This window comes from Mandrillus leucophaeus, unplaced genomic scaffold (genome assembly GCF_000951045.1).
Source record: "Mandrillus leucophaeus isolate KB7577 unplaced genomic scaffold, Mleu.le_1.0 Scaffold1367, whole genome shotgun sequence".
Lineage (NCBI taxonomy): Eukaryota > Metazoa > Chordata > Mammalia > Primates > Cercopithecidae > Mandrillus > Mandrillus leucophaeus.
Genome location: NW_012101329.1, coordinates 157,880 through 170,547, shown reverse-complemented (window position 1 = coordinate 170,547; position 12,668 = coordinate 157,880). Strand labels below are relative to the sequence as shown.

Below are 12,668 nucleotides of genomic sequence, written 5' to 3'. Positions count from 1 at the left end.
ATTGCTGCAGTCCCACCCTGTCTGATCTATTGGCAATCTAGTACAGTCCAGTTACGTAGCAGAGGTAACATGGGGTGGGGTCGGGAGCCTGTGGCTGGGTTCCAGCCCACTGGAACCTGCATGGCAGAGACAAGGGGCATGCTTACTAAGGGGAAGTGATAAATACCCCTTGCTATTTACTGTCTTGAAAAATATGCTTCCATTAAAGTTAGTCAGAGGCTTGCTGCTTCACAACCACGTCAGCACAAGAGTGTTTTCTCAGTAGACAACCTTGGGTTTCTGTTGTTCTCTACAAACACAGCATCATTCTTCTTAAAGGGGAAGGCACTGTACTTTGCCTCTGATTCTAAATGGGAATGTTTAAAATCAAGTGCCCGAGCCTAAGGATGTCACGTCAACTTCTACAGCAAGACTGGGACCAAGGGACACCAGTCTCCTAAGGTTATTCTGTCACCTTCCATCTTCCTCTCTAACAGCACACACACACTCACACACACTCTCTCTCAGTCTCACTCTCACACTTAGGCTGTTGCAAAAGCTGGCTTTGAAATTCATGTAGTCAGTGAGGTCCTTTGAGGAAGCACAGAAGAGCCACTTCCTCCATGACAAAGTTTACAGCCAGTTGTTCTCACTCGTGTGGGCTCCTCCCTGGACTGCAGAAGCTCCAACCCCTCATCAGGCTGTGGCCTCGCTTTGATGATTGTACTTCAAAGGCCTCAGGGCAGTAGCACTCCTAACCAGAGTTGGGCCTCAGTGTACATTTTAAATGGTGTTTTCCTGGGGGTGCAGAGCAAACAAATCACTTAAGTACAATCAGGCCTAGTTCTAGGCAACCAAAATTAACCGATTCAGACGAAGTCATTTCTTCTTTATAGGAAGAAGAAAATCACAAGGGGAATCTTCAAAGGTAAGTAAGATTGATGAAAAAAATAGATTACTGGAATAAAAATGTCTTGGTCTTAAAATTCTGTTTTGTCAATGCAGTCTATTTTACCACTCTCTCCAAAATGACTTAAAATTATGCCACTTCTTCAGAAGTGGCTGCTTTACTATTCATTTCATAAACGTGGTATTTTTGATTATTAACAACAAAGAAGCTAGACATGCTGTGTCATGGGTGTATGAGTTTTATGGTAGACTTTCCAATTGTAGTTGTGTTATGTATACAAAGGAATGCTTGTGTTTAGTGATTATTGAAAGGTCCATGGAAACCTCTCTTTTCTCTTTTAAAGTCTGGGAAATCTCTCTCTCGTATGCTGTGAGATGTTTTATACACTGTATTTAAAAGCTCCACTAAGAGAATTTATTAAAATATTTTCGGGCAGTAGTCCTAGAAGGAGATATATAGTGGTTGGTGTGGATGTTAGTTATACACCAGTTTTTTCCTCCCCAGTTTAATTTCCTCCAGTTTTACTTTTTCTTCATTCTCCAAATGAATACATACCATTTCTACTACATGAAATTTCTTCTCAGGCAATTCAACATTTCCAGATGGCCTCTTCCTTGATTTTCCTCTGAACTTTGAGTCTGTGAATGACCATCCCTTTCCCATTTGCTCTCCGCAGCACCTAGCCGTGCCTGTGGCACACTTCAGTCCTTCACACTGTCTTCTCTGGTCCTTCTTGGGTGGTACAGGACAGTACTTGAGAGCTCAGGCTCTAGAGCCAAACTGCCTGGGTTGATTGGTTGGTTGATTTATTTATTTATTTTTGAAATGGAGTCTCACTCTTTCTCCCAGGCTGGAGTACAGTGGCACAATCTTGGCTCACTGCAACCTCTGCCCCCTGGGTTCAAGCAATTCTGTATCAGCCTCCCAAGTAGCTGGGATTACAGGCAAACCCCACCACAACGGGCTAATGTTTATATTTTAATAGAGACAGAGTTTCGCCATGTTGACCTGGCTGGTCTCGAATTCCTGACCTCAAGTGATCCACCCGCCTCAGCCTTCCAGAGTGCTGGGATTACAGGCGTGAGCCACTGCGCCCAGCCCAAACTGCCTGGGTTTAAATCACTTCTGCCTCCTTGCGTAGGTTACTCAACTGCTTTGTGCCTCCGTTTCCTCATCTGTATACAGGAGGTATTTTGATTATCTTTTTTTTTTTTTTTTTTTTGCAGCTTATGTATGTTAATACACATAATGAAAGCAGCACATGGCACAAAACAAGCAGTAAACAGAGTTTAGTCATTACACCCTCCCACCTTCCCCATTCACAGAAGCAGCCACATCAGTGTTTCCGGTTAGGCTTTGGAGCAACTGTACTCCACCACTCAAGCCATCAGCCTTTATGCTTTCAAAAGTAACACATGCTTGTTATAAAATGGAAATATTGGCTGAGGCAGGAAAATTGCTTGAACCTGGGAGGCAGAGGTTGCAGTGAACTGAGATTGCGCCACTGCACTCCAGCCTGGGCGACAGAGTGAGACTCTGTCTCAAAAAAAAAATATATATATATATATATATCTCGAAATGTCCAAAGTGAAAACTGGATGTGCCCTCCCCACTGGCCCCTTTTCCTCTGGCTTCCAGCTGCCTGGTATGTTTGCACCACTCTCTTCGATGCACCCGGAAGCGCCTACACGTGCTCCAGACGTGTCCTGCATTTTCTCATCACAGTTTTGTTTGCTTTGGCTACTGCTGAGGTTAATGGGCTTTGTTTGCTTTGGCCACTGCTGAGGTTAATGCCTCTGCTCTCTCTGTCTTTTTATCATCTCTGTTCCACCATATCCATCCATGCCCCAGAGGCACTGAGTTCCCACCCAGGTAGGTGCCACTGATGTAACTCTGAGACAGTTCCTCTGTGGGCAGAAGTGGGAGTTAGATGAGCTATGTCCACAGAAACGTGGAAAGGACCAGGGTGTCGGCATGTGTTTGGCACTTACAGTCCCCAGCGAACAGTGTTCTGAAACTCGTTATTAATTCAGCAACTCCTTGAATTGAGAAGAAGGAGATTCATACTTGCTGGAAAGCTCATGACCTTGGGACAAATCAACCCATCCCTACCATTGCCCTTCCTTTCCGGCCCTGGATCTAGCCAGCACCACTGGACAGTTGGTAGATTATTTCTAACAACAACAAAAAGATAACAAGATGGAATGCCTAACGACGTCACTTTTAGCCTGCTGTTTTACCCCATGGGGCTGACCACATGGGTGGGTGCCTTGCCCCCACGGTGAAGCCAGCTGTCAGCAGAGGTGCCCAGAGCTTTGCTGGTTCTGTGTACCAGTGCACACGGTATGGGGACTTGCTCAGAGCAGACCCCAGTTCTGGCCTCATCATATTAATAGGTCCTGTGGAGGAGTGGTCCATACACTCAATCTGGGACCCCTTCCACGGGGCCTGCACTAGTCTAGATCCCTAGGTTTAAGCCTGTGCTTTGTGGGGTGAAAGGAATATCAGTATGTCCTATCAGAATCTGGACAGTGAGTCCAGACACCTCACCTCCCCATCCCACCCCAGCTGGAGGGATTCCAGGCCAAAGAGGTTCTGTTGCCTGAGACACTGGGCACAGCCAGCCCGAGCCCCGTTCCTGACCACCACTTCTTTGCCCTGGTGGTAGTTGTGCCCAAGCACTCCGGCCACTTTCTGTCTTAGCCTGGAAGCATTGCAGGCACCCCTGCAGCACCTGCCGGGTGGGTGAGAGGCACTGAGCGAACTCATGGCAAATTGAAAGTGCTGACACATGGAAGAATCCACACCAAATCTGTGTCTGTCAGGTGGCAGCTTGCCAAAACCTGGCCATCGCCGTGACTCACCGTCTTCACCCTTCAATTGTGGTCCGAGCAAGTCTCCTGAGAATTCTCACTGAGGCACTGAGGCCTCAAGTGATTGTCCTGTCTTGGCCTCCCAAAGCGTTGGGATTACAGGTGTGAGCCAGAGTTGGTTGTATTAAATTCCGACCAATGCAGGGCTTCAGGAACAATTCCAGAGCCACACAGAGTCCAAGAGCTGCCCGCAGGATAAGCCCGTGAGTGCAGCACATGAGCAGCTGAAAGCGTTCTCCTGGTGTGGGTGGAAGCAGGCGCCTTCCCTGACACTTCCCACGCAGGGCAGGACATGGGTGCTGTGGTGTGGCGGGGGCTGACACCCTCTTTTCCGCTTTTCCCAGGGCAGTGTCCGTGTCCTCCATGTCTGAGTTCCAGCGCCTCATGGACATCTCCCCGTTCCTGCCTGAGAAGGGCCTGCCGTCCACCAGCAGCAAGGAGGACATCACCCCACCCCTGTCTCCAGACGACCTCAAGTACATTGAGGAGTTCAACAAGAGCTGGGACTACACACCCACCAGGGGCCACAATGGTGGGGGGCCAGACCTCTGGGCCGACAGGACCGAGGTGGGGCGGGCAGGGCACGAGGACAGCACGGAGCCATTCCCCGACTCCTCCTGGTACCTGACCACAAGTGTCACCATGACCACGGACACCATGACCAGCCCAGAGCACTGCCAGAAGCAGCCGCTGCGGAGCCACGTCCTCACCGAGCAGTCGGGGGTGCGCGTGTTACACAGCCCGCCTGCCGTGCGCAGGGTCGACAGCATCACGGTGGCGGGTGGCGAGAGTCCCTTTCCCACAAGCAGAGCCAGAGGGAGCCTGGGAGACACCAAGGGGGGCCCTCCAGAACCCATGCTCAGCAGGTGGCCTTGCACCTCCCCCAGGCACTCCCGGGACTACGTGGAGGGGGCACGGCGCCCCCTCGATAGCCCTCTCTGTACCTCCCTGGGGTTTGCCTCCCCACTGCACAGCCTGGAGATGTCCAAGAACTTGAGTGATGACATGAAGGAGGTGGCCTTCTCTGTCAGGAATGCCATCTGCTCTGGGCCTGGTGAGCCACAAGTCAAGGACATGGCCTGCCAGACCAATGGGTCCCGGACGATGGGGACCCAGACTGTTCAGACCATCAGTGTGGGCTTGCAGACTGAAGCCCTGCGTGGCAGCGGTGTCACCAGCAGCCCCCACAAGTGTCTCACGCCGAAGGCTGGGGGCGGTGCTACACCCGTGTCGTCTCCTTCCCGAAGCCTTAGGAGCAGACAGGTGGCCCCTGCCATCGAGAAGGTGCAGGCCAAGTTTGAACGCACATGCTGCTCCCCCAAGTATGGTTCTCCCAAGTTGCAGAGGAAGCCCCTCCCCAAAGCTGACCAGCCAAATAACAGGACGTCGCCAGGGATGGCCCAGAAAGGGTACAGTGAGTCAGCCTGGGCCCGCTCCACCACCACAAGGGAGAGCCCCGTGCACACCACCATCAATGATGGCCTCTCCAGCCTCTTCAACATCATCGACCACAGCCCCGTGGTGCAGGACCCCTTCCAGAAGGGGCTGCGGGCCGGCAGTCGGTCTCGCTCAGCAGAACCCCCACCGGAGCTGGCCCCAGGCCAGGAAACAGGCACCAATTCCCGAGGAAGGTCACCTAGCCCCATTGGGGTGGGCTCAGAGATGTGCAGGGAGGAAGGGGGAGAGGGCACGCCAGTGAGGCAGGACTTATCTGCTCCCCCTGGCTACACGCTCACTGAGAACGTGGCCCGGATCCTCAACAAGAAGCTGCTGGAGCATGCCTTAAAGGAGGAGAGGAGGCAGGCTGCCTGCGGGCCCCCGGGTCTCCACAGTGACAGCCACTCACTGGGGGACACAGCCGAGCCGGGGCCCATGGAGGTAATGAACGCCGAGTGCCCCACACCCTCCCCCGCCAGCTCTTCCCTTTAGCTGTGGGGCAGGTTGGGATTTGGGATTGTGCTCTGTCATTTGATCTCAGGAATCGTCCATGATCGGTTGTCGGGAGCTGGGGAGGTGTTGGGTTTATGGGAGAATAGAATAGGCAGAAAGAACCCTGAGGAACTTTTCTAAAGAAAATGTTCTTTTATTGTCCTCGGGAAATCATACAGTACATGATTTGATGTGGGTTCTGTCACCAGTCTAAGTGATTGATCCTTGCTTATCAGGGCGTTTCATTTGGGGTCATAGCTTGCCTTCTTTCTGTGAATTTGTGCACGTGTACAAACTATGGGATGGTTGTGTCAGGCTTTCTGCATACTGCAGACCTTCATGTGGGACAGCATGAGGTGAGCTGCAGAGGGTCTGGACAGCGTGGGCACGAGCACATCTCATCAGGAGCCATAAGATCTCGATTCCTGGGCTGGCTTCCTTACAAAACAGCCATGTGGCAGCTCACAAATCACTTACCTTCTTTGTGGCCATGAGCCCCCCTAGCAGTAAAACCAAGTGAAACAAATAGACAAAATCAAAATCCTGCCCTAATACAATATGATTATCATTATTGCCCTTGATACTACTCACAAATCAGTCCACTGTGAACTGGGTTCTGATACGTATCCACATGTAGTGTTTTTGTACAAACAGCAAAATGAAAGCCTGATGATGTGCTGGGGGTGACGGCTATGGGGATGCCACTTTGTGGTTTGTGCAGCACAGAGAGGACGTGTCTGTCTGGGGAGTGAGTCCAACTCGCCTGGAGTCTGGATGGACAGGCTCCACGCTGGGAACCCCTGGCCCCATGGGCACTCTCCCAGCCAGGCTGTTCCCGCAGATGGTAGGGGTCGGAGGAGGAGGAGGACGGCAGCATGCTCCTGGGCTGCCCGCTGCTTTCTCGCCAGGACCCGAGCAGCCCCGGCTTCATGGGCAGGGAGAGGAAGAAGGTGTATTGCCTGTTTCACCCGGCCCACATTTCCCACAAGAGGGTAAATGATGGCTGGCTTCCCAGTCCGGCCCACCAGTGAATGTTTAACTCAGAATGCAGGCTGCAAATCTGAATAGGTCAAACCTGTGGAACTGCCAATGACTTAGAGAAATAGCAATTCCGCATGGTTCACACCTAATATAAATATTGATGCTACATGGCCTACATGTTCCAAGATCTGAGTCTTTGTGATAAAGTTGTTTGCATGCTCTGAGGACAAACTGCTGGTTGAATGTTCTCAGGTGACAAATGGTGTCTCCTTTGGGCTACTGTCACCCCATCCTTCTGGGGTCCTCAGGTAAGTACTGCTGCCGCGGAAGGGTCTGTTTATATGGGAATGCCCTGCCTTCTTAGGGCTCCCGAGGGCTCTAATTTCAGTTGACAGTGAGGCTATGTCACAAAGCATTAATCGCCTGTGCCTGTGTTGTCTATTTATATTACACACCAAATAGAAATTGTTTTTTAGGAACCAAAAAATGCTTTGAATTACTAATAGTGAATCCTGCAAGCAAAAATAGGTTCACGATGGGATCCCAGCATCATGGCATGAAAATGGTTTTATCAGTACAAAGTGGCCCAACCCCTTTTCTCCTCCGTAAAGTATTCGTTTAGATTTTCTCTTCACTTGGTGTGTTTGCCACCAAAAGAGATGACGTGAAGGGAGCGCAGTTGCAGGGACTCAGAGCGGGCACGGAGCACTCATCGGCAGCATCTCAATGCCACGGGCTCTTTTTTCCATTTCTGTTGGAATTTTGCTTGTTCTGGATTCCAGTGGGATTATTCCTGAATTGATGTAATATATTAGGGCCACTGCAACCCCTTTCCATTGCTCCTTAAATTATGCAGTAGTTCTAGGTATGCATTCCCAAATCCCCAGGACTGCTTCTGATTCCAAGCCCACCCCGTGCCCTGCTGCGGAATCTCTCCCTGAATGTTCACTCAGGCATCCAGACCCAGGAGTGACGCAGGTGACAGGCAATCTCCCTTTCTCACTGCACTCTTCTCCCGGAAACCACTCAGGCCTCTTTTTCTCGCGACACCATGGCACTAGTTCAGCAGTGCAGAGAGAAGCCGTGAGGAGGAGTTCTAGTGTGAAGAGAAGGAACAATCTGAAAATGGAATGCTATTCCTCCCTCCCCTAAGTGGAAAATATGAGGGGAACTTTTTAGAGTAAGTGGCAGTAGCTTGGTGGTTGTGACCAAAACAAACGCAGCCGAATAAAGGTCTCTGTTTTAGATAACAGTCATGCAATTTCCATACCTCCGTTTGCCAGAATGCTGTTGGAAATGTTAAATGCTAAAGGGTGGCTCGGCATAGAAACTAGAGGGAGGTCTGTGGCTCCTCCCTGGAGTTTCCATCTCTCTGGGCAGATGGCAGAGGGCAGGCCTGTCTGCCCAGCGCCCGGCCGCTTCCCCACACCTGCCTTGGAGTGAATGTGCTAGATCTGAGAGCCCGCAAGTCTCTCCTGGTGGCTGTCCCTGAGTGAGAGGGACGGCCCTCTACCTCCGGGCTTGCTGACTTGAAACCTTTATTGTTCTCCTGTTTAAAAAACACTTTCCAACCTTCTTGCTTTTCTCTTCTTTCTCTGTCTGTTCTGTCCAGAACCAAACTGTCTTACTAACTGCCCCCTGGGGACTATAGCCCTGCCTGCCTCACGCTGTAAGTGCTTTCTTCCTTGTTTCCCCGCTGTCTGGAGAGCTCGTGTTGTGTAACTCGCAGTTGGCACCCGACACTCATCGCCTGAGGGAGTTCTGCCCGGTGGCGGCACCCTCGCTCACCCCGGGTTCCAGGAGGCTCCCCTAAACCCAGCAACAGATTGACAGGGCCAGAGACTCATCTGCCCTGTGAGAGGGTTGACCACTCAGTGCAAAGAAGGGTTTTTAGGTTATAGAGATTCTGCTGAGATTTCTGTACTTTTGTACATTTGCAGCCAATTTGCTTTCAGAGAATTGAGTAGATACTGGCCAGGAGAGGACATCCTAGGCACAGGGGTCATGCCTGAGGGGGTCTTTGGGCCCAGCCACCCAGGACTGGTTACCAACATTTTGCTTACATATGTGCACTGGCATGTGCTGAAATGAGGTGGGACCCTAATGCGATAAGGCTTTTTTTTCATTTTTCAACAATCATACCACAAGGAATAAACCCAAATATATCTTGTCCTTCCAAGTGAGCACCGTAGGTGACAGAGTAGATGCTCAATAGATATTTGTTGAATGAATAAAGAACAAAGCCATCCCCACTCCAGATATCTTGAGAACGTCTCTCAGAATTGCTTTCAGAGTCTGAGTCAAAGCACATGAGAAAAGATATACTTTGTGTTTGATCAAGGATATAGTCATCCACTCACCTCATCCACTGGCCTTAACTCGAAGTGTTAAGTACAAAAGTATCTGTTGTCAAATACAACAGACGTGTCCCCGTGAAAAAAATGACAAGGAACACAGGGGGAGGGCCATTTCCCAGAAACGTGCTACAGGGGCGGCATCCCAGGACAAGATGTCATGCAGCGACCACAGTGGCTTCTCAGGAAAGCACAGCATCATTTGCTTGTACACGCTGGCGTGTTACTAAGGAAAAGGTTCATTCCCTTGAATGCAGACTCACAACGTTTCTTCCTTCACAAGCAGAGGCTGGCAAAGGGGGTACTGAATGGTCTCATACAAAGCCTGCTCTTCAGAACCAGCCAGGAGGAACGGGATACAGTGGTGTCACATAAACCTATGACAGCAGCTTCACCGACACACAACACACACAGAACAGATATACAATACACAACACACACACTACTCTTACAACAAGGGGAGCACAGACACAAAACAGATACAGATTTCCCAAACCGTGTGTCCCAGCCAAGCACTGTGGGCTGTGGTGAGATGACACAGGAGCACCTTGAGTTAGTCTGCATCTTGGTGGCTGGTGGAGTTTTAACTGGAGAGGTGTTTCTGGTTGTCACGGTACTGTTAGCATAATGCTTTGGGAACAGCACCTTCTCCCTGTGGCTGTGTGAAGTGCCAGCCACAAAAGCAGCAAGGAGCATGAAGCAGAGTCTCCAGGGCCACTGTGCCTTGTCTGCTGACCCCAGAGGGAGGCAGGGAAACCACTCGCCCCACTGCTCTTCTGGAAGCCTGTGGCTCCCACGCTTTCCTCGGGCCATGCTGTCTCTGCCATGTTCCATCTTCTCCCGAGTGACACTGCCCATTCCATGCAGCCATCTGTCCCCCCACTGCTGCTCCCCTGCACCACTGGCTGGGCTGTCCTCATCCTGGGCTTTTCAGTTGCTTGTCACATCTTTTTACATCCTCCAGCTCACTTCCTTTCTTTGAGAGTCCTTGTTCTCTGTCATCCTTCCTGTGCCTTCCATTCAGTTCACCTCAGCATCCAGTGTCTTGTCATTCCAGCCAGCGGGCTTCACGCTGGGCAGCTCAGTTTCCTCATGCCACAGCTTTTTACATTTCTGTGTATCAGCAAATTCCAAGTTTGGGTGTCCTGGTTTTGTAACATGTAGAGTAAGGACAAGGAACTCAACATTCTTTAAAAGCAAAGTAGCTTGAGAATAAGGATTCTAGGTGATTTGCACATGGTTGAATGTGTCTTGCGTCACCTGTTCTCAGAACATTAGGATGCCTGAAACAAAACTACCAGTACATTCTGATTCTACTTTTTTAAAATGCTGCTGTAATTGAAGAGTCATTAAAGAAAACTAGACCCAAATTAAAATTTCTGCCTGCAGCATCTTTGCCATGTTGTGGGAGTTTGTTTAATCTACTGCCAGTCAATTTCAAATAAACAGTAGCAGAGTTCGTTTAAGACGACTGCCGTTGCTAACACAGCTGAATGAAATCAGAGGTCTCTTTGTGGGCTCCCAGTAGATCCAGGCCCTATAGGACCAGTTCATTTGTCCACTGTCGCTAAATAGATCATTCTAAAGGACCAAAGGAAGAGATCTAGCAGATGGCAATCTGCTGAAGTGGCCTGTGGAGACCGCTGCCACAGTCACTCTGCCATGTCTTCTGTATACCCCAGCCCAATTCTAAAGGAGCTTTGCAAGCTGACTCATCTCACAACATTGCTGTGTTTAATCATAATTGGTCTCTTCCCATTCATGTCACTGATCATGTCACATGTGTTGAATTCTTTATTATTTTAAGTTATTCTGCATGAGCATAGAACGTCGTTAATATTCACGAGTTGCCTGTGGTGTGTACTTCATCTCACTTGAGTCTGTTGAGAAGTGTGTTTGGGGGAATCATCCGCTGGTGACACTGCCGGTCTGAGTAACCCTGTCTCCCTTTCTCGGCTCTGAAGGAACTACCTTGTTCTGCACTAGCTCCATCCCTAGAGCCCTGCTTCTCCAGGCCCGAGAGACCAGCAAACCGTCGCCCTCCGTCCCGGTGGGCCCCACATTCCCCCACTGCCTCACAGCCTCAGTCACCCGGAGACCCGACGTCCTTGGAGGAGCATGGTGGCGAGGAGCCGCCCGAGGAGCAGCCACACCGTGATGCAAGCTTGCATGGATTATCACAGTATAATTCACTGTAATTTGCATAACCACACCATCGCCATGAACAAAACTCTGCCCAAAAGGAGAGATCTAGTTTTCTCAAGGTCAAAGAATGTTTTTTAAAAACACACAGCTGCTGAATGTTCAACCTGTGAAACTGAGATGTTTCTAGAATGAAACAGTAAATGTGCCTGTAATAACTTAATTTTTTTCATAGCTCAGAAAACTATTTTTGTCTCCATCTTTTTTACACACAGTATATTAAATGAAAAGGTAAATAAGGTATAAATAGATTTAAAAAATAAAAGTTTTAAAAAATGTACATTTTAAGAGATTCTGAACACCCTTGCTGTCAATACCTGACTGCCTCTCTGTTAAATTTGCCCTGTTACATTTTGGTTCAGTTTATTTCCATGTTGAATTAGAGTGGATTAAGTTAATTTTATTTTGTCAGTGTTACTGTTTTTTAAGACTTTTTTAATGCTTCAGACTGTCTGATTCAGTGAACTTTTTGTAGCGAAAAAGCCATGAAGCCAGTAGACAAGACAGATATTCTGTATACTGGAGGGGATACAGGACCAGTAGACAAGACAGATATTCTGTATACTGGAGGGGATACAGGACGTTTTTGAAGAGGTACAAAGCCCTCAGTGGGCTTAGAAACTTCACTGTATGATCCTTGTATTATCCTACTTGGCTTGCACGTCTTCGGGTGCATGTATATACCGCTACTGTGTCCTCGCCATCACCTAAATGTGACTCAGTCTGTTCAACTGTAATATGTTGTGAATTTCCTTGTACTGTACTTTTATTGTTGGTCTTCTTGCATCGATGATCCAACAGCAACATTTTTAAATTATTGTGAAAAGATTAACTGGCAGTGTACAGAGTTTACTCGAAGTTTTCTTAAGGGAAAACACGACAAAAAGGCACGAGGATACCAAATGGAAACACGTGCTGGTGCCTCTGAGTCTGTATGAGACCGTGATGAAGTAGAAATAAAGCCCTTCCGAGATGGCAGCGTGTCTCGGGCTCTCATTTCACACACCCTCCATCTCTTCCTAAGGACTCCGATGAAAAGTTTTCCGTGGCTACAGGAATGAGGGAGAGAGATCATGGAAAGAGACAACAGCTGCTGATCTATCTTGCGGGGAATGCACGCTTTGGGTACCTGATCATGTTGCAGTTTTACTGTTCTCTGTAAGAGAGTCCTAGGATGGAGAGACGGCTTTATTGTTGAAAAGCCAAAACTGTGGTGTGGGCAGGGATGTGAGGGAACTGGTTACCTACAAGTCCGAGTGTGCCCGGCCTCTCTCCCGGCTCTGCTCGTTAGGAGAGAGGGAGTGGCCAGTAACGCCAGGAGAGGCCTTTCCACCTCTGATCCTGAGATGTCGCCCGCCTCTCAGTGTTTGGTGGAGTAGAAGCCTACAAAGAAGTGATGCTACTGAAGAGCCCAAAAAGAATGATTTCAGGCTGAAGCTT

At 49.3% G+C, this 12,668-nt stretch overlaps 1 protein-coding gene across 1 annotated transcript in view; it reads left to right on the top strand.

The window, feature by feature from the left end:
• MTCL1 (microtubule crosslinking factor 1) overlaps positions 1–11,726 on the top strand; it is a 121,148-nt gene extending 109,422 nt beyond the window's left edge. Inside the window, exons 14-17 of the mRNA XM_011973280.1 lie at positions 876–907; positions 4,107–5,640; positions 8,285–8,341; positions 10,991–11,726. Coding sequence (XP_011828670.1) covers positions 876–907; positions 4,107–5,640; positions 8,285–8,323 — 1,605 coding nt within the window. The 3' untranslated portion in view covers positions 8,324–8,341; positions 10,991–11,726. The remainder of the gene's footprint in view (positions 1–875; positions 908–4,106; positions 5,641–8,284; positions 8,342–10,990) is intronic.
• Positions 11,727–12,668: the final 942 nt, after the last annotated feature.